General features: G+C 45.5%; 1 protein-coding gene across 6 annotated transcripts in view; it reads right to left on the reverse strand.

Moving 5' to 3' along the window:
- Nucleotides 1-22,053, reverse strand: part of CCDC88A (coiled-coil domain containing 88A) — a 348,165-nt gene that overhangs the window by 218,119 nt on the left and 107,993 nt on the right. For all 6 annotated transcript variants that reach the window (XM_084624216.1, XM_084624211.1, XM_084624213.1 and 3 more), the window contains 2 exons: nucleotides 11,487-11,545; nucleotides 6,427-6,510 (listed from right to left, as the gene is read on the reverse strand). In XM_084624216.1, coding sequence (XP_084480342.1) covers nucleotides 6,427-6,510; nucleotides 11,487-11,545 — 143 coding nt within the window. The remainder of the gene's footprint in view (nucleotides 1-6,426; nucleotides 6,511-11,486; nucleotides 11,546-22,053) is intronic.

A 22,053-nucleotide genomic window follows, 5' to 3' on the forward strand; every position in this document is an offset into this window, starting at 1 on the left:
TTAGATGTGTCCTGAGCATAACCTTGTCCAGAAAAAATATTGTGTAGGGGGGATATGCCATCAAAGCTGCTCTCTCTCCTATTCTCCTGGACGAGGTAATTGCCAAAAGGAAGATCACCTCCATTGATAGGTACACCAGCAAACAGGTGGCCATGGGTTTGAAAGGCAGTCTAGTCAACCCTTTTGGTACCAGGTTTAGGTCCCCCGTAGGAGCAGGAAGTCGAGATTGTGCGAAAAGGTTCACCATATCCTTGAGGAACCGATTAGTGGTTGGGTGTGACAGCATTGAGCATCTCTCAATAGGTTGGTGGAAAGCTGTTATGTGAACTCAGAGAGCTTAGAGATAGACTATGCATTTACCTTAAAGAAATCGGGCCTAAGATATATGGAAGAATCACGGATGTTGGGGAGATTTGCTGGACAGAATACAAAGTCTGAAACGTGCACCATTTCTGCAGGTAAGCGCGTCAAGTCGAGGACTTTCTGCTGTGCAACAGAACCTCTTGTACCTCTCTTGAACAGGAGTTTTCTATATTTTGGAACCAAGCAGGAGCCATGCCTTGAGGCAGACAATCCCAAGTGGGGATTTAGGGTGCATTTTCTGTCCTGCAAGGAGGTGCAGTATGGCTGGGAGAGAGATCAGCAGGCATGTCACAAGCTGTGACAAGTAGGGAAACCAGGTCTTTCTGGGCCAAGTAGGAACAATCAGAATGACATGGGTTCCATCTCTTTTTATTTCCAGCAGGACATTCACAAGTAGGGAAAATGGAGGAAAGACAAAGAGAAGGTCCTTCTCCCAGGGGATGAGGAGGGCCTCGCCCAGGGAACGTTGACCCATCCCCACTCTGGAGCAGTAGCATGGGCATTTCTTATTCAGGTGAGTGTTGAACAGGTCTGTGGACTGTGTCCATCATAAGCTGAATATGTCATGAAGCACAATCAGGTCTATCTCCCAATCATGGTTGTATGGGAATTTGCAACTGAGATTTCCACTATCAAGTTTTGTGTTCAGGCAATGTAACATTGTGGGAGATGCACCAGTTGCATAGCCTGATCACCTCGGTGCATATGGAGGGTGATCTGGCTCTCCCCTGACTATTGTATGTAGGCTATGTTGTCTGTTAGGATCTTCATGTGTGATCCTCTGATCAGCTGGAGGAAATGGGTGCAGGCGTTCCTGACCATTCTTAGCTTGAGAAGATTGATGTGAAGGGACAGCTCCATGGGTGACCACTTGTGTTGTGAGGCCATTTAGATGTGCAACCCACCATATCAGTGATGTGTTGGTGGTGAGCAGCAATGACAGCGAGGTTTGGGAAAAGGGGATCCCTTTGCAAATGTTGGTAGGGCTCTTCCTTCAGTCTAAGGAGTTTTTGACCCTGCTGGGTGGTGACAGGGATTTGTCCAGCCTGTCCCTGTTTGTAGACCAAGCTGAACCACATTTGGAGGCATCACATGTGAAACCTGGCATGTGGTATTACCGTTGTGCTTGCTGCCATGTGCCCCAGGAGTTGGAGGCAGAGTCTGACTAATATTTTTAGGCTGCTTTGAACAGCATCTCGAAGTGTGGCTAATGAAAGAAATTAGTGCTGAGAAAAGAGTTCTCTGGCCTGTAACGAGTCAAAGTCAGCCTCTATGAATTCCAGGCACTGCATCAGAGTGAGAGCTGACATCTGGATTTTGATCTGTAGACTCAGCTCTATAAATCAGTGGATAGTTGCTTTGGTGACTCGGTGAGCCTCCTGGAGAGATTAGGCTCTGAGGAGGCAATCATTGAGGTAAAGGTAAATCTTTATCCCTTGACACCGTGAGTGGCTATCACCCAGAGAACCTTGGACAATAATCTCAAGGCCGACAATAGCCTGAAGGGAAGCACTCTGTATCCGTAGTGGTCTTGTCCCTGGATAAATCTGAGAAATCGTCTGTGAGCCAGTAGGATAGAGATGATCGAGGACCGAAAACCAGTCTCCCTGTTCCAATCCTGGAATGATTGTTGATAAAGTGACCATTTTGAATTTTTGAGCCTGGACAAACTCTTTGAGAGCTCCGAGGTCTAGTATGGGTCTCCAACCTCCCTTCCTCTTCTGTATTAGGAAATAAAGAGAGTAAAACCCTCCTCCTTGTAGATGTTGAGGTACTGGTTCTGTTGCTCCTAACTGGAGGAGACTATTGACTTCTTGTCATAGAACCATAGAATATCAAGGTTGGAAGGGACCTCAGGAGATCATCTAGTCCAACCCCCTGCTCAAAGCAGGACCAATCCGCAATTTTTGCCCCAGATTCGTAAATCGCCCCCTCAAGGATTGAACTCACAACCCTGGGTTTAGCAGGCCAATGCTCAAACCACTGAGCTATCCTCCCGCACCTGAGCTATCCCTCCCCCATTGTTCTAAACTCATGAGAAGGATCCCTGAAGAGGGACAAGGAAGGGTGTTGTGGAGGGGGTAGGGAACTGAAATAGATGGAGTACTCAGTTCAAATGATTTCTAGGACCCATCAGTCCAATGTTATGCGTTTCCAGGCACTGCGGAATACTGCCACTCGGTGATCAAATGGGTGTGAAGCATTGGTCGGCTGTATCAGTTGGTGGGAGTGGTCCAGTGGCGCTTCGACCCGCCTGTCAAAACTGGTGTTTGGACATAGAGGGCTGGGACAATGAAGATTGCAAGCCAGATAGTTTCTGCTTGGGGAATTTTGCTTTCTTCCTTTGCAGTTTGTATTGTCACTGAGGTTGATATTGGGATGTATATGGTCTACGCTGGGACTCGGGACTAAATTGTCTCCTTTGTCCCAGCGTGTAGATACCCAACGACTGGAATGTAACCCACGAATCCTTCAGGGTATGAAGGGAAGCGTCAGTCTTCTCTGCAAAGAGCTTTGTGGCCTCAAAGGGGAGGTCCTCAACAGTAGACTGCAGGATTTCAGGAAATCTGACAGATGGAGCCATGATGTTCATTACATCACCACTGCCATGGAAATTAAGCTAGCTACTTTGTCAGCAACGTTGAGGGCTGATTGCAGCTTTGTCCTTGCCACTACTTGTCCCACCTGTATAATGGCCTTAAATTGGTCACAGTGTGACTCTAGCACCAACTCAGTAAAGTCATTCAACTTTGAATAGTTAATATAATCGTATTTCACTGTGAAGGCCTGATAGTTGGTGATACGGAAATGGAATGTAGCCAAGAGTACACCTTCCTACCAAAAAGGTCCAGGCGCTTTCAATCCCAGTCTTGTGGAGTAGCCCTCGACTCATGTCATCAGCCGCATGAGTTGACGGCATCCACCATGATGGAGTTGGGTGGTAGGTGGGAGAAAAAGAATTCAGATTCCTTCATGGGTCATAGTACTTTTTGTCTGCTCACTTGCACGTCAGTCCTACTATCACCGGGATTTGCCATATTGTTCTTGCTGGGTCTAAAATAGTCTCATTAATCAGGAGGGCAATCTTGGAGGAGGACGAGGAGTGGGGGATGTCAAAGAGCTGATGGTGGGTGTCCTTGACTTCCTTCAATGGTATCTTAAGGGTGTCCACCATCCTCTTTGCCACTTCCTGGAAGAGATGAAAGTGGTCTGCCAGATATGGTGGGGAAGGCATAACAGTCAGGAAAGGAGGAAGATATGGTCCTCAGTGTCACCTCTTCCCCAGTATCATCCTCCTGTTTCTCCAGGATGTCTTGGAGGTTCCAAAGCTCTGGAAGCCGCGGCTGAAGGGGTATGCCTTGAGGGATCCCAGATGAGGCTTGGAGCTCGAGAGACATGTTGGCGGTATGCTTCCCACGGGTCCCAATAAGACCACGGGGATAGTGGTGGCATAGAGCGTGGTGGCAGTGCCCATGGGTGGCTGTACCATGATTTCGGTGGTGGGAACATCTGCAGGTATGGGCCTTGCTTGTACTGAGCACCATATGAAGCCTGAGAGGAGTACTGGGATGTTCTTTCCTCCAGCACACTGTCTGAACTTTCGCTAGAGAGTTGGGGATTGAGGCATGGCAGCGGTGACAATTCCCATGCCAAGCAGAGGCTCAGTGCAGAGGTTGCAGTACCAAGAAGCAGGGATCCCAGTACATCTGATATACGGAGGTTGCTGGAGTGGAAGAATTCTGTTGGTATTGACTGCCCCAGTGTTGCGTGTCAGAGGCAGACAGGGGTCTTGTCCATACGACCTGCTCTGGTGCCGGGTGAGGCATTGATGATAGTACTGATAATGATTCGCGTATTGGGGGTGCCTTTTTAGTGGAGTGCTTACTCCTGTCTCTCGGTGCCGATGACTCAGTGCCCGTGCCCATCAGGTCCGTGGACATGTCAACAGTACCGACTGCTGTTGGTCTCTGTGAGCCATGAGTTCTGGACTAAGATGGTCTTGGTGTCCAAGAAACCGAACAAGATGGAGAATGCCTATGGAGATCTCAGGGCTCACTTTTGGGGACTTCTGGCTCTCCTCTAAGATGACTTCTAGGAGGGGTCAGCAGTCTGTTTCTTCGATCCACACCCCTTAGATGGCTGTGGAGAAGATTCACATCTATCCAGGCACTTGCAGCACAAGTTCTGCGTGGGTCTGAAAGCAGCCTCCATTAAAATAATCTTCTGCCTGAGCAGTCTGTCCTTATGGGAATGTGGCCAGATTTGCTGGCAGAGACTACACTTTTTCTGGATGTGGCCCTCCCCAAGGCGACAAATGCACTTAAGAGTCCTTGTCTGTAATCGGAATTGCCTCCTTGCAAGTGAGGCGCTTCTTGAAAGCTGGTGAACCGGGTATACCCAATGGGGGAGTGGGGGGGAAGGATCCCTGGAAGGGAAAAAAAAAGCAGGAAAATGAAGTTTTGGGGGGAGTTTTGTTTTTGGTTTTTTTTTTTTAATTTTTGGTGGGATAAAATAAGAGGGAAAAGAACAATAAACTATACTATATTAACAAAATAACTATATAAAAGTGAATAAAGCAAAATCCATCTCTAATAAGGGGCAGTTGAGAAGTAACTGAGGAGGCTTAGCCCGCGTGTGCTCGCTAGCCTCATGGCGCAGCACGAGGGGAGACCGACAGCGCATGTGTGGGCCTAATGAACACTACTACTGAAGTTCTACAATCAGCAGTGGGGAGACACAAACAAACCTACCATGGAGCACCCACAGGGACACTACTCAAAGAAAAAATTGGGTTTGTTTAGTTTGGGAAGAGAAGTCTTGGGGCATGTGATAAGTCTTCTAGTATATAAAAGGTTGTCATAAAGAGAAGGGTGATAAATTGTTCTCCTTATCCACTGAGGACAACACAAAAAGTAATCGCCATTGCTGCAATTTAAGCCCATTAAAGGTTAGACATCAGGAAAAGCTTCCTAACTGTAAGGATAGTTAAGCATTGGAACAAATTATCTATGGTATCTCAGTCATTGGAGGTTTTAAGGAACAGCACAGATGGCCAAACGTACCAACCCTCCAAGCAGCATATCACAATCTTCAGAAGTTCGAGAGCTGGGGCTGAAGCCCCGAGACACCCCCCCCACACACACACACACTTCATTCTGCCAGAGGCAATGCGAGGGGGAGGCATATGGTATCACATGCCCCTCCCCCAAGATTTTTGCCAGGGTTTGCTGGCTAGGTCACATGGTGCTGCCAGCCCCATCCCTGCACAGCAGCTGCTGGATCTGGCAAGTTGGGAGCTGTGGCCGTGCGGAGAGGCAGCGGCAAACAGCTGGGAGCTGCAGGAAGAGCTGCTGCCTCTCCCCGCAAAGCTAAAGCGACAGCCCCTCCCTGCAGCTCCCAGGTGTTTGCCGATGCCTCTCCACACGGAGCTAACACCTGGGAGCTGCAGGGAGGGGCCGCTGACGATAAGAGGTGGGGCATAATTCAAGCTGTTGGGGGTGCCGAACCTTCAAATTATGCCCCTTCACTCTCAGCAGGCACCAGACGTCTCTGGCAGAAGCCCCTAGCACCATCACCGGACAGAAACCCCAAGTCTCTCCCCCTCTCAGTCTGGTAGACAGAGAATGGGAAAGGAGTGGGGGGTTCCACAAGCCATACTTTCACTGTAAAAGAGTATGCTGCAGTTTGGCCACCCCTGGGTTAGACAAATACCTCTCAGGAATGGTCTAGATAATACTGACTCCTGCCTCAGTGCAGCAGACTAGAGTATATGATCTATCAAGATCCCACCAAGTCCTACACTACTATGATTCTGTGATGGAAAAAACTATTCAGTATGAAAAAAATGTTTTTATTCAAGTACCACCTTTAGAAGAAATGTGATTTACTCTCACTCTTATAAAATAAAGCCTTCTCAATTAATGTTCTCTAATGCAATCGTTTAATGTTAATGTCAAATAGATTTGCCTTGTTTTTGACTAAACAAAATTATTCTTCTTTCCTTAATATTCCAGCAAAAATAAAAATCACTTGGATATCAGGTAGTACAAAAGTAACAAATACCTCTTGAATGTGGGCAGCAACAGCTGCTCTTGTATCAAAATCTAAACCTTGGATTCTTTCAATGAATTCTTCTTTTTTCTGACACTAAAAGAAATACATTAACCACAATTATTTATCGTATCTCCTTAGTATATCCTGAGAGCTAAAAGCTGACGAAAAAATAATTATCAGCTGTCCAATCCCCTAACTGGCTAGTACAGATTGAATGTAATTATAGCAAAATATTGTAGTTTCTGCTTGACTTTTAATATTAGTGAACTGACACTATATTCACTTTGAAAAAAATTGATGAAGGGGGCTTCTTAAAATTAACTTATTTCTTGCTCAGATTCTATGATGATGTTTACTTCATAAATACCTTTTTTTAGTACTCAAACAACCAATCTCCCTGAACTGTTTTTTACACTATTCAACTGAAACCAGCTGTACAGTATACTGTACTTTTCTAATTAACTTTGACCCAATCAAAAATAGCGTATTTAGAAAAGTTTAGCATAGTTTAAAAAAAACCCACAACTTTCATGGATAAAGTGGTCATTAATTTAATGAACTATCATAGGTATGATCTTTAATCAAATTGGATAGTTACAAGCTAATCATGTTATAGGCCCTGATCCTGCAAAAAGACTTAAATACCATTTTAGCTTTACACAGACAAGAAGTTATGTTATTTTCAGATCACGAGACATGGATCATGTGATGATGTTTTCTAATAATTTTATTTTCAGTAGGTCAGTGTAGATTTCATTTAATCTGATTGAAGGGGATCAGCAAAGTAGAAGAAAGATTTATATGCACATGAATAGTGCAACTAACCATATACACACAGATCAGCAGGCGCACAAGTCATTGCTGGATTGGTGCCACAGTGAGTAAATGTTACTCAACTGAGCCCTCTCAGACTAAATTCAATCTACACTAGCCTTTTGGTATAATAAACATAAAATTTAGGGCTATCGATTAATCGCACTTAACTCGCACAATTAACATAAAACAATTAATCGCAGTTTTAATCGCATTGTTAAACAATAGAATCCCAATTGAAATGTATTAAATATTTTTGGATGTTCTTATACAATTTCAAATATATTGATTTCAACTACAACACAGAATACAAAGTGTATAGTGCTCACTTTATATTATTTTTTATCACAGATATTTGCACTATAAAAATGATAAACAAAACAGATAGTATTTTTCAGTTCACCTCATACAAGTACTGTGCTGCAATCTCTTTATCATGAAAGTACAACTTACAAATGTAGGCATTTTTTGTTACATAACTGCACTCAAAAACAACACTGTGTAAAAATTTAGAGCCTACAAGTCCACTCGATCCTACTTCTTGTTCAGCCAACCGTTAAGACAAACAAGTTTCTTTACATTTACAGGAGATAATGCTGCCTGCTTCTTATTTACACTGTCATCTGAAAGTGAGAATAGGGGTTCGCATGGCAATTGCAAGGTAATTACATGCCAGATACTAAAGATTCGTATGTCCCTTCATGCTTCAGCCACCATTCCAGAGGACATGCTTCCATGCTGATGATGCTTGTTAAAAAAAATAACGTGTTAATTAAATCAAGACTGAATTCCTTTGGAGAGAATTGTATGCCTCCTACTCTGTTTTACCCACATTCTGTCATATATTTCATGTTACGTTTCATCCCAACACCCAGCACTCGACCCAAGGTTTAAGAATCTGAAGTGCCTTCCAAAATCTGAAAGGGACGAGGTGTGGAACATGCTTTCAGAAGTCTTAAAAGAGCAAGAATACGACGCAGAAACTACAGAACCCGAACCACCAAAAAACAAAATCAATCTTCTGCTGGTGGCATCTGACTCAGATGATGAAAATCAACATGCATTGGTCTGCACTGTTTTGAATAGTTATCGAGCAGAACCTGTCATCAGCATGGACATTTGTCCTCTAGAATGGTGGGTGAAGCATGAAGGGACATATGAATCTTTAATATCTTGCAACGGCGGCTATGATAGTGCCATATGAATGCCTGTTTTCACTTTCAGGTGACACTGTAAACAAGAAGCAGGCAGCATTATTGCCCGCAAATGTAAACAAACTTGTTGGTCTGAGCGATTGGCTGAACAAGAAGAAGGACTGAGTGGACTTGTAGGCTTTAAAGATGTATTTTTTTTAAGTTTTGAACGCAGGTATGTTTGTACATAATTCTACATTTGTAAGTTCATCTTTCATGATAAAGAGATTGCACTAAAGAGATTGTAGAATTGAAAAATACTATTTCTTTTGTTTTTTTACAGTTCAAATATTTGTAATCAAAAATAATATAAAGTGAGCACTGTACACTTCGTATTCTGTGTTGTAACTGAAATCAATATATTTGCAAATGTAGAAAACATTCAAAAATATTTAAATAAATGGTATTCTATTATTGTTTCACACCATTAATTGCACCACTAATCACAATTTTTTTAATTGCTTGATATCCCTAATAAAATTGTATAACAGATCATCATCATATGATCCATGTCTTCTAATCTGAAAATGACTCTCTCAGCTTCACCTTGATACTTTATGATATCTGTACCAGATAATTAACTGATACTAATTTAGTTCAGCTTTATCTTTTCAGTTCATGTCAGACTTTCAAACCCTGGCCTTTATTTATGCAGGTACAAATAATTACAGTAACTCCTCACTTAAAGTCATCCCGGTTAGCATTGTTACATTGCTGATCAATTAGAAAACATGCTCATTTAAAGTTGTGCAATGCTCCCTTATAACATTGTTTGGCAGCTGCCTGCTTTGTCCACTGCTTGCAAAAAGAGCAGCCTGTTGGAGCTAGCTGGTGGAGGCTTGGAAACCAGGGTTGGCCGGCAGCCCCTCTATCAGCTCCCTGCTCCCCTAAGTTCCCTGTGCAGCAGCCGCCCAGCAGGCTATCAATTGCCAGCAGTTCAGCTGTCCCTCCCCTAACTGCCATGTGCTGCTCCTGCCCTTGTCTCGGAGCTGCTCCAAAGAGCTTCCTGCTTGCGGGGCGGGGAGGGGGGGGCGGAGGCTAATGTCAGGGTGTCCCCCTCCCCTCACTCCTGCTCCCCCATCTCCACAGGGGAGGGGACAAGAAAGGGCTCAGAATGGAGGGAGCTTGCTGGCAGCAGCTACTGTATCAACTCGCTTATCTGCTTAAAAAGGCAGTGTACCTAGAGTGGGGTAAGCCTACTTAAAGCGGCAATGCACGTCTCTCTCTCTCTCTCTCTCTCTCTCTCTCTCACACACACACACACACACAAGTCTCTGTCTCTCTCTGCCATGCTGTCTCCCCTCCTTCCATTCCTGCTGCCTTGCTAATGTAGCCTCACACTCTACAACAATGTGTTAACAATTGAGGGCTCAGCCAAGTCCTAGTTCATCATTTAGCCGTTAGGCATTCCCTGGGAAATATGCCCCCCTCTGACTTCACCAGGCATTCCCTGGGAAATATGCCCCCCTCTGACTTCACCACCTCAACCAAGCTTCACAATCATCATTCCTGTGTACAGTATTGTTTGTTTAAAATTTATATTGTGTGCGCATATGTATCTATCTATATATAAAATATAGTTTTTTGTCTGGCGAAAAAAATTTCCCTGGAACCTAACCCCCCATTTATATTAATTCTTATGGAGAAACTGGATTCTCTTAACATCGTTTTGCCTAAAGTAGCATTTTTCAGCAACATAACTACAACGTTAAGCGAGGAGTTACTGTATGAGCACAATTTAGAACGTGTAGCAAAGATAATTGACAATTTTAAGGCGCCAATCCTGATTAGTGGGTTACAATGCCAAAATGGAGGCCTGGTTAGAGCTACAGTGAAAAGGTGGGACTTTATTTCATAGATACCAAAACAAACATCAAGTGACTGTTATCCTATGAAAATGCGTTATTCCATTACTATTATATCTTAAATATACAACAGAATTTCACCTACATCTTATTTTGCTCATTACATTATACTTTGCCAGTCAATGTCCTGTCATATCCACACCAGTTTGGTAAACCCAGACCTTGCCTGTAATTCTAATGTGCACATTAAAGGTCAGTTTCGTTTCCATTATTTATTTAAGGCTACCACTCTGAATGCCTTATTCCCACTGGTGAACAATTACTCGTGCAAATAATCCCATTGAAATCAATTAGATAAATTCATGGAGAATAGGTCTATCAATGGTCATTAGCCAGGATGGGAAGGGATGGTGTCCCTAGCCTCTGCTTGCCAGAAGCTGGGAATGATATTTACCTGTTCTGTTCATTCCCTCTGAAGCACCTGGCACTGGTGACTCTTGGAAGATTTGGTTTGACTCAGTATGCTCGTTCTTATGTTCTCATGAGATTAATTGTGTAAGTAAATATTTATCAATAGGACTAAAGGGTTCATAATTTGGCCCTAAGATTGATAAAGATACACACTTTCTATGATTTGCAATAGAAACTTTGATTATAGGGAATGCATAAGGGAGTTCAGTTATTTAGTTTCAATTGAACTTAAATCAAGCACACAAATAGGCAGCCTAGATGCAAATATTTTCTTTTAAAAGAATATTTTATAATGCTTTTTCTTCAAAAGTAAAATAATTCTTTGATAGTTTGAATGACCCTCTTAAACAGAATTTATGAAAGGGGGAAATATAATGCACTTTTAACTTTAGAACACCAAGAAAACTAAATAAAACAAATTAACATTAATAAAACAACGAGAAATGCTAAAAATTAAGGTTGCTCAAACAATATTAACTCATTCATGTTGTTTGTGTGTCATATTAAGCATTCCAATTTTGCTTACTAAATGTAAACCTTAATACATTAAGACAAAGATACTTTGTTATTTATTTATACTATAAAATATACAGAATTTGCAATGTCACCATCTTAATATTGTTAAAGCAATCTTAAAACTGTTGGAATTTCCTGATTTGAGTTAATGCTGTATTAAAAAACAAATTGGGGGGATGAGGAGAGGAGAGGATATGTTTGCATCAGGAAACAACCATTAAAAATGTGTAATACAACAACAGCATGTAAAAAAACATATTTAAATACTTACCTGAACTGCACAGCCAAGTAAGAGTAAAAGTAGTTTTTTAATTTCTTCAGTGCCTGGCTCTAAAATAAAATAAATTATTGTGGGTGCAAGTAACTGTTCAGATAGGGTTTCAAATCTGATCTTTCTTTATGAAAAGCTCTTTTACTGAATTGCACATTTTATTTATCACCATTATCTTTATACAATTGAGCATTTTGGCTTAGTTCAGAATAATAACAAAGATGATGAGGGAATGTATCTCAAAGCTTTCAGCTCCTTGTTCCTTTGTCTTTTAAAATAGTAACTTTCAGCACACACACACACTTGATTACTCACAAGTAGTTTCAAAAATAAGAGGAGGTTACTTACTGTAACTGGAGATCCTTTGAGATGTATGGTCCCTATTTGGACTCCAGACATGACTGCGAATGCGCACCACGTGCCAGAGCTGTTTGTAGTAGTGTCTGTTGATCCACACATGCATAGGCCATGCGGTGTGTCCGAGGCTTTAAGAGGCTGTGCAGGTCTATACCACTACAGGTCCCTCTTACCAGCATGCAATGGATCCCGCAACAGAGGGGACTGAAGGCGGGTATTGGAATCCAAATAGGGACGGACCACACATCTTGAAGAAACTTCAATTACAATAAGTAATCTCCTCTTCTTCTTTGAGTGATGGTCCCTATATGGATTCCAGATGTGGGTGAGCAGCAAGCAGTGTTCAGCCTGGAGATGGGTGGAAGGACTCACAAGAAGTTACAGTCTGTAGGACGGCACAGCCGACTGTTACATCCACCACCGCTGCTGCAGCAATGGCACAGCGAGTGGTAAAGGTGTGGACAGAGGCCCACGTGTCCGCCTTACAAATGTCCTGCCATGGCATGTCCACGAGGAAGGCACACGTGGCAGCACACGCCTGTGTGAAGTGGGCCATTCACTCCCGGAGGCGGAGGAATGTGAGAGAGGGTATTCCTCAATGCAATGGGAGATCCATTAAGAGGGGCACTGGGAGAAGAGGGCATGGCCCCGGCAGTGTTCTGTGATGGCAAGGAAGAGCCTGGGTGAGACGTGGGTCCACTGGAGATAAAAGGTCAGTGCCCGGCAGACATTGAGAGAATGCAGCGTTTTCCCTTTGGGGGAGATGTGCAGTTTGGGGTAGAAGATCGGAAGGTGGATGCACTGGCTGAGGTAGAATGGAGAGGCCAGCTTGGGGAGAAATTTGGGGTGCAGGCACAGGGAGACTTTGTCTTTGTGGAAGACAGTAAAGGGTGGGTCGGCCATCATGGCCGCTAGCTTGCTCACCTGTCTTGCCGAGGTGATGGCCACCAAGAAGATCATCTTCACAGAGAGGTGGGCGAGAGAGCAAGTTGCGAGAGGTCTGAAGGCAGCTTAGTGAGGGCAGAGAGAACGAGATTCAGGTCCAAAGAATGGGTAGGATTCCACACTGACAGAAAGGCATTGAGTAGGCTACGCAGGAAGAGGGTGGTGGTCAGGTGAGTGAAGACCAAGAAGCTGTCCACGGGGAGGAGGAAGGCACTCAGCATCGCCAGGTGGACGCAGATGGAAGAGGTGGCAAGGCCTGAGAAGGTACTCCAGGAGGATGGGAATGGAGATGGAGTCCAGAGGGTAGTGGTGGCGGTGCACCCAGGTGGTGAAGTGTCGCAGTTTTGCTTGGTAGACTGCTGTCTGCTGTGTGTGAGGATGTTGTGCATGGGTATCGAATGTGCATTGGTATGGAACATGCTTTGCCTACACATGAACCCCATCCAAATACCAACACATAAGTGGGAACAGCTTTCGGTTGGAGTGCCACAGGCAACCTTACACCTGTGTGAAGAGATCCAGGAGGAGGGGAAGGCAGATCAGGGTGTGAGCAGAGAGGTGGAGGACATCAGTGAAACAATACTGGCAAGGCCAGGAGGGGGCTACCGGAATGACCATCATGCAGTCCTGCCACACCTCGCTCAGGACTTGCGGGAGCAGGGGAATGGGCGGAAAGGCATAGCATAGTTCGGTGGTTCAGTGCAAGAGAAGGACGTCACCCTGTGATCCTGGCCCGAGGGTTCCTTTGGAACAGAAAAGGGGAAGTTTCTGGTTTGCAGCAGTCACAAAGAGGTGATATGCATAGAAGGACCTGCTGAGTGTGTCCACCAGGTGCCCAGGAGATGCATGCATGGAGGGTGAACCCATGCCTGAGGCACCAGTTCTAGAGGAAAATGGCCTCTGCACAGAGGGAGAAGGACCAGGCACTGCCTTGCTTGTTGATATACATAACTGCTGTCATGTTGTCAGACAGCAGCTGAATGTGCCGGGATCTGATGAGGGACAGGAACACCCAACAGGAAAGGCGGGCAGCCCGCAATTCCAGAATGTTGATGTACATCCACACCTCTCGCGGAATCCAGTGGCCCTGTGCCATATGGCCCTCCAAATGAGCGTCTCCCCAAGCAAGGGAGGCATCCGTGGTAAGAGTGGTGTGAACAGTGGGAGGAACGAACAGAGTGCTGACCAAGATTTTGGACGTGTTGGTCCACCATGTGTGGGAAGCCAGGATGGAGGAACTGGGTGGGAAGCAGGACCAGTTTGTTCAAAAGGTCCAACTGCAGCATGCAGATTGACCGGAGCCACAGTTGTAGGCAGCGCATATGCAGGCTGGCATGAGGTGTTATGGAGATGCAGGCCGCCATGCAGCCCAGGAGGGAAAGGCACTGGTAGATAGTGCATATGCAGTTTGCAGCGTAGCTGCATGATGAAAAAGGTAAGGGTAGCAAAACAGTCCGTTGGGAGGAAGACTCGGCCCACGAGAAAATACAGACATGCCCTTATAAACGTGAACATACAGGTAGGTGTGCCCTTGTCCTCGCTGATACAGATGCCCAGGCCAGCAAGGAGAGCCCAGAGGGTCTGGATAGTGGAGAGGAGATAAAGGTGCACGACGGCACAACAAGGAGCCACTCATCCAGGAAACACGGAGTGGCCAAAACAACTCATGTGGGCTGCGGTGACAGCAAAGACCTTTGCAAACACGTGGGGAGCAGTGGTGATACCAAAGGGAAGGACCCAAACCTGGTAATGAGAATGTCCCGCCATGAAACGAAGGAACTTCCAATGAGCTGGGTGGATGTCAACATGGAAATAAGCATCCTTCATATCAAGAGCCGTGAACCAGGCTCGAAGGAGAAGGCATGGGCAAATGAGAGGGAGCGTGACCATGTTCAGCAACTGAAGGTCCAGAAGCACGCGACGGCCATTCCCCTTCTTCAGCATAAGGAAATAGGGGGAATAGAACCCACGGTCACAGTAATGACGAGGAACTCATTCTATGGTGTCCTTCCGGAGGAGGCTGTGGTGGGAAGGATTCCCATGGCCACCAAGGGGTGGACGATGAGGGAAAATGAGAGGAATTCTATCAAGTACCCCGGTGGATGATGTCCAGAACCCATCAATAATCTTGCCCAAATTTTGGGTGAGCCAGGCAAGATGACCCACAAAAACGATCTGGGTCACTGTGGGAGAGGTAGGAGGAGGTTCGCAGGTCTCAAGGGAGGAGTCAAAATGGCTGTTTGGACAGATGGTGTGAGGGAACCGAGGCAGCAGAAGTGCCAGCGGCGAAATTAGTCAACAGTGTGCCCTTGTTGCCAAGAAGGCTAACGGCATTTTGGGCTGTATAAGTAGGAGCATTGCCAGCAGATCAAGGGACGTGATCACTCCCTCTATTCAGCATTGGTGAGGCCTCATCTGGAGTATGGTGTCCAGTTTGGAGTCCCGCACTACAAGAAGGATGTGGATAAATTGGAAAATGTCCAGCGGAGGGCAACAAAAACGATTAGGGGACTGGAGCATATGACTTATGAGGAGAAGCTGAGGGAACTGGGATTATTTAGTCTGCAGAAGAGAAGAATGAGGGGGGATTTGATAGCTGCTTTCAACTACCTGAAAGGGGGTTCCAAAGAGGATGGATCTAGACTGTTGTCAGTGGTAGCTGATGACAGAACAAGGAGTAATGGTCTCAAATTGCAATGGGGGAGGTTTAGGTTGGATATTAGGAAAAACTTTTTCACTAGGAGGGTGGTGAAGCACTGGAATGGGTTACCTAGGGCGGTAGTGGAATCTCCTTCCTTAGAGGTTTTTAAGGTCAGGCTTGACAAAGCCCTGGCTGGGATGATTTAGTTGGGGATTGGTCCTGCTTTGAGCAGGGGGGTGGACTAGATAACCTCCTGAGGTCCCTTCCAACCCTGACAGTCTATGATTCTCTGTAATAGCTGTGTCGCTGGATGCGCGGATGACAGTAAGACTGTTTCTGGGGACACTGAAAGTAGGGCTGGTAGGTGGCACAGAAAGGGTCTTTGTTGCCTGCAGATCGTGGCTGGGGTGTAAATACCAAGCAACCACAAATTGGCACGGGAATCCTTGAAAGAGTGGAGGAATTTGTCTGTCTTGTCGCTAAAGAGTTTTTGGTTGTCAAAGGGGAGGTCCTCAGTGGTCTGGATCTCCGTAGGGAAGCTGGAGAATTGGAGCTAGGAATCCTGGTGGAGCATGACACCGGTCACTAGAGTGTGGGACGCAGTGTCAGCGGCTTCGACTGCAGCTTAGAGAGCCACCTTGGCAACCAGCTTGCCCTCGTTCAGCAGCATCTGGAAATCTTGCTGTTTCTCCACCAGGAGGAAAGCCTGGAACTCCACCAGCTTCAGGTAGGAAAGGAAATTGTATTTTGCCAAAAAGGCCTAGTAAGTGGCAATATAGAACTGGAGGCCCACAGAGGAATAAACTTTGCACCCCAGAAGGTCCAATTTCTTTGCCACCCTGCTCCTCCTCTTTTCCCTGAAAGCCTGCTCCCAGCAAGCCAGAAGCCGGCGCGGGACCGGGGAGCTCAGGCTCCTCCACCTGCCTGGGGTAGGTGGGCCCGAGAGTAACCCCTGACCCGTGTCTCAGCCCAGGACAGGTGAAGGGCTCCACACAGCTGCCAGTGCATCTCTTATGCCAACCCAGCTCCAGCAGGGGGGCGAGGCTTTGAAGCCAGGCTATGGTAAGAGTGGCCCAGGCAGCTGTGGGGAGACACAGACCTACCACCTGCCCTGGGTGGGGGGGTCCAGGGTGAGGGGACATGGTCTGGAGGCTGCTCTCAGGTCCCCCCACTCTGGGCGGATGGAGGGTCCACGGCTCCCCACAGCTGCCTGGGCTCCAGCTGCCAGCCTGGCCAGGAGGCGGGGCCTTGGGGGGGAAGAGGAGGGGCAGGGGTGGGGCCCATGGCAAAAAGTGGATGGACCAGGCCTGTCCACTTTCAAAAAAGGGGGAGGGCCTTGCTCCGCCCCCTTTTCCGGTGCCCCTGGCGGGGAGGTGGCCTTGAAGTGTTGCTGGCAGGAGCATTCAGTCACTGCATGGATCACAAGCGAATTGGGTGGTGTAAACAGGTAAATCAGATGAAGTAGCGGCATTCAGTGCACTTCGTAGTAGGGACACAGGAGGCTGGGGTGCGCCAGACCACTTGGGCCAGTTGGAGGATGGCCACGTGGATAGGGAGGACAGTCCGGGAGGGTCCCAGCAGTGGCAGAACATCCAGGAACAGGTTTTGCAAGTCCTGGACCTCCTCCACCAAGAGGTTGAGAGCCACAACCACTCACCAAAGCAGGTCATGGTATTGGCTATGGTCGACTGGAGGGTAGAGGGAAGGAGAAATAAGCGCATCGTATGGGGACAACGAGGCCCCAATGGGAACCGTCAGTGCCAGTGGAATGGGAACCTCCTGCAGTTCTTCATAAATGGAGGAGGGTGCAGTATGGTGGCAGCGGCAGCACCCCGCAGTCTTGGAAAGGGTCACAAACAGGCCAATAGGGTCAAGCGTATGTGTCGCTGGGCATCGGTGGCCCTTGGGGATAGCAGAACCACATGTTGGAAGAAGGTCAGTATGTGGGCAGAGAGGGTGGCAGTTGCCGAGGATCCAGACTGTAGGAGCAAGCAGGTGAGAATGAGGAGTCTGGCTCGGAAACCCACTCAGATTCTGAGGAGAAGCGGGGCTACTGGTACTGGCTATGCTGTTCGTGCGAAGCGAGACAGTGCAGGGCACTGCTCAGGGAAGAGTAGGAGAGGTTCATTTGCCAGAGATTGAAGCCTCAAGCCATCCATGGAACCAGGGGGAGCCAGCATATGTAAATGCAACTCCTGGGTTCCCTGTCAGACTAGTAAGGCCCATAAGAGTGGAGTGAGGTGAAAAAGTGAAAGATACCTCCCTGCTGTGTTCAGAAGGGGAAGAAAAAAATGTGCACTTTTCCACTACCTACACTGGTGGCACAGACAGACACTTGGATCTATTCCTGGCTGCTGTCCTCAATCCTCAAATTGTCCAGACAAGAGCAACATATGCACTCCCATCCTATTTACATTTACTACTTGTAAGCATTCTAGCCAAAGTTTTCAAATTTGTGTATCTAAATCTAGGCACCTTAAGTCTCTATTTACACGCTTAAATAAGTGACCTCATTTTGAAGTGTGCTAATCAAGCATATTTCACACTACAGTAAATTAAAACTGTGGGTTTACAGACCCACACCTCTGAAAATTAGACCACTTATTTAGGTACCCAAGTTTGATATTTATTGTATGTTCAAAAGGTCAACATAAGTCAATGCAAATACAAAAATCACAAAAACAACAACTAGGATCTCCCATAAATTAAAAATATGTATTTTACTAAGGGAGCATTATTTCAGTTAAAAATTGCAGTTGGCAGGATCATGCCTCATTCCTGTGGAGTGAACTGAGACCATGGCTTTTATATTTAATAATCCTGCCAGGATGACAGTCAATCTGCAAATAATCATACAACAATCCCATTCTATTACATTTTCCCCTTCTATATTAAGACAACATTTTCATGGGTATATTGGGATGCCTTAGCTTTCATACTTCTGTATTTTGAAATGCTAAGCTGTCATGTGCAAACATGTCTCCCTACAATATGTTTAATATAAATGCTGGCTATTATTCCCTTACCCGTATCTTGCAGGGAGAGATTTCAGATTTTCCCTAAAATACCTCACCGAGTGCACATAATTTTCAATGGATCCAACTCAAGACAGGATTTTAGTGTTCCACCATTAGAAATATGCCATTATATTAAGGAAGTAACAGAGGAACACAATAGTGCCATGCTGGATCATGCCAGTGGTCCATCTAGTCTAATATCCTATCTTCCAACAGCAGTCTGTACTAGATGCTTCAAAGAAAGGTGTATGAAACCCTTGAATACACAGTTATTGAAGAACCTGTCCCCCAGGGAAAGTTTCCTCTTAAAACCTAAAAGTTAGGGACTGGTATGGCCTGAAGCATAAGGGTTAATACTCTTTCCAAAACTCTTATTTAATCTTTGAATCCAAATAAGCACCCAGTTCTTTTTTGACATCTGATAAATTCCTAGCATCAGTGATGGTGGCAATAAGTTATACAGGCAGTGTGCATTAGGTGAAAAAATATCAAATTATCAATTCTGATTTTGTCACTTTCAAATTTCATTGAATGTCCCCTTGTTCTTTCATTATGAAATAGGATGAACAGAAGACCCTGATTTACCTTTTCTATATCATCCATTATTTTATATATTTTTATAATGTTCATCTTATTCCTTTCCTCTCAATCTTTTCAATCACTGTTCATGAGAATTTTTCCATACCTCTTATTCTCACTGCCTGGCTCTGAAGCACCTCCATTTCTGCTATATAATTTTTGAGAACTGAACACAGGACTCCAAGTGAGGGCATACCACTGATTTATATTATGGCATTGTAATTCTTTCCAAATGATTTTCCAGCCTAACATCGTTTTTGCTTTTTTTTTTTTTTTTTTAAATCACTGCTGCAGCTAGAGCAGAGCTCTTCATGGAATTTTCCGAGTGATGGCCAGGCCTTTTACCTGAGTTGATAGTTAAATTAGGACCACGTAAGGTATATGAGTAGCTCAAATTACTCATTGTAATGTACATTTCACACTGTATCTGTCAACACTGAATTTCATCTCCCATCAGGTTGCCCATACACTTAACCTAATTAGGTGTGTCTGAAGTTCCTCTCAGTTTTCTCCCATCTTGAGCAAAAAGAAAAGGAGGACTTGTGGCACCTTAGAGACTAACAAATTTATTTGAGCATAAGCTTTCGTGAGCAACAGCACACTTCATCGGATGCATTCAGTGGAAAATAAATGAGGGAAGCAACCTAGTGACAGAGGATGTGGAAAAAGCTAATGTACTCAATGCTTTTTTTGCCTCTGTCTTCACGAACAAGGTCAGCTCCCAGACTGCTGCGCTGGGCATCACAACATGGGGAACAGATGGCCAGCCCTCTGTGGAGAAAGAGGTGGTTAGGCACTATTTAGAAAAGCTGGACGTGCACAAGTCCATGGGGCCGGACGAGTTGCATCCGAGAGTGCTAAAGGAATTGGCGGCTGTGATTGCATAGCCATTGGCCATTATCTTTGAAAACTCGTGGCGAACGGGGGAAGTCCCGGATGACTGGAAAAAGGCTAATGTAGTGCCAATCTTTAAAAAAGGGAAGAAGGAGGATCCTGGGAACTACAGGCCAGTTAGCCTCACCTCAGCCCCAGGAAAAATCATGGAGCAGGTCCTCAAAGAATCAATCCTGAATCACTTAGAGGAGAGGAAAGTGATCAGGAACAGTCAGCATGGATTCACCAAGGGAAGGTCATGCCTGACTAATCTAATCGCCTTCTGTGATGAGATTACTGGTTCTGTGGATGAGGGGAACGCGGTGGATGTATTGTATCTTGACTTTAGCAAAGCTTTTGACACGGTCTCCCACAGTATTCTTGTCAGCAAGTTAAAGAAGTATGGGCTGGATGAATGCACTATAAGGTGGGTAGAAAGTTGGCTAGATTGTCGGGCTCAACGGGTAGTGATCAATGGCTCCATGTGTAGTTGACAGCCGGTGTCAAGTGGAGTGCCCCAGGGGTCAGTCCTGGGGCCGGTTTTGTTCAATATCTTCATAAATGATCTGGAGGATGGTGTGGTTTGCACTCTCAGCAAATTTGCGGATGATACTAAACTGGGAGGAGTGGTAGATACGCTGGAAGGCAGGGATAGGATACAGAGGGACCTAGACAAATTGGAGGATTGGGCCAAAAGAAATCTGATGAGGTTCAAGAAGGATAAGTGCAGGGTCCTGCACTTAGGACGGAAGAACCCAATGCACAGCTACAGACTAGGGACCGAATGGCTAGGCAGCAGTTCTGCGGAAAAGGACCTAGGGGTGACAGTGGACGAGAAGCTGGATATGAGTCAGCAGTGTGCCCTTGTTGCCAAGAAGGCCAATGGCATTTTGGGATGTATAAGTAGGGGCATTGCCAGCAGATCGAGGGACGTGATCGTCCCCCTCTATCCGACATTGGTGAGGCCTCATCTGGAGTACTGTATCCAGTTTTGGGCCTCACACTACAAGAAGGATGTGGATAAATTGGAAAGAATCCAGCGAAGGGCAACAAAAATGATTAGGGGTCTGGAACACATGACTTATGAGGAGAGGCTGAGGGAACTGGGATTGTTTAGTCTGCGGAAGAGAAGAATGAGAGGGGATTTGATAGCTGCTTTCAACTACCTGAGAGGTGGTTCCAAAGAGGATGGTTCTAGACTATTCTCAGTGGTAGAAGAGGACAGGACAAGGAGTAATGGTCTCTAGTTGCAGTGGGGGAGGTTTAGGTTGGATACTAGGAAAAACTTTTTCACTAGGAGGGTGGTGAAACACTGGAATGCGTTACCTAGGGAGGTGGTAGAATCTCCTTCCTTAGAAGTTTTTAAGGTCAGGCTTGACAAAGCCCTGGCTGGGATGATTTAATTGGGGATTGGTCCTGCTTTGAGCAGGGGGTTGGACTAGATGACCTCCTGAGGTCCCTTCCAACCCTGATATTCTATGATTCTATGAAAATACAGTGGGGAGATTTATATACACAGAGAACATGAAACAATGGGTGCTACCATACACACGGTAACGAGAGTGATCAGGTAAGGTGAGCTATTACCAACAGGAGAGCGAGGGGGGGGACCTTTTGTAGTGATTATCAAGGTGGGCCATTTCCAGCAGTTGACAAGAATGTATGAGGAACAGTGGGGAGGGGGGAATAAAAATGGGAAAATAGTTTTACTTTGTGTAATGACACATCCACTCCCAGTCTTTATTCAAGCCTAAGTTAATTGTGTCCAGTTTGCAAATTAATTCCAATTCAGCAGTCTCTCGTTGGAGTCTGTTTTTGAAGTTTTTTTGTTGAAGAATTGCCACTTTTAGGTCTGTAATCGAGTGACCAAAGAGATTGAAGTGTTCTCCAACTGGTTTTTGAATGTTACAATTCTTGACGTCTGATTTGTGTCCGTTTATTGTTTTACATAGAGACTGTCCAGTTTGGCCAATGTATATGGCAGAGGGGCATTGCTGGCACATGATGGCATATATCACATTGGTAGATGTGCAGGTGAACAAGCCTCTGATAGTGTGGCTGATGTGATTAGGCCCTATGATGGTGTCCCCTGAATAGATATGTGGACACAGTTGGCAAAGGGCTTTGTTGCAAGGATAGGTTCCTGGGTTAGTGG

Source organism: Lepidochelys olivacea, assembly GCF_965140295.1.
Source record: "Lepidochelys olivacea isolate rLepOli2 genome assembly, chromosome: 3".
Classification (NCBI taxonomy): Eukaryota; Metazoa; Chordata; order Testudines; family Cheloniidae; genus Lepidochelys; species Lepidochelys olivacea.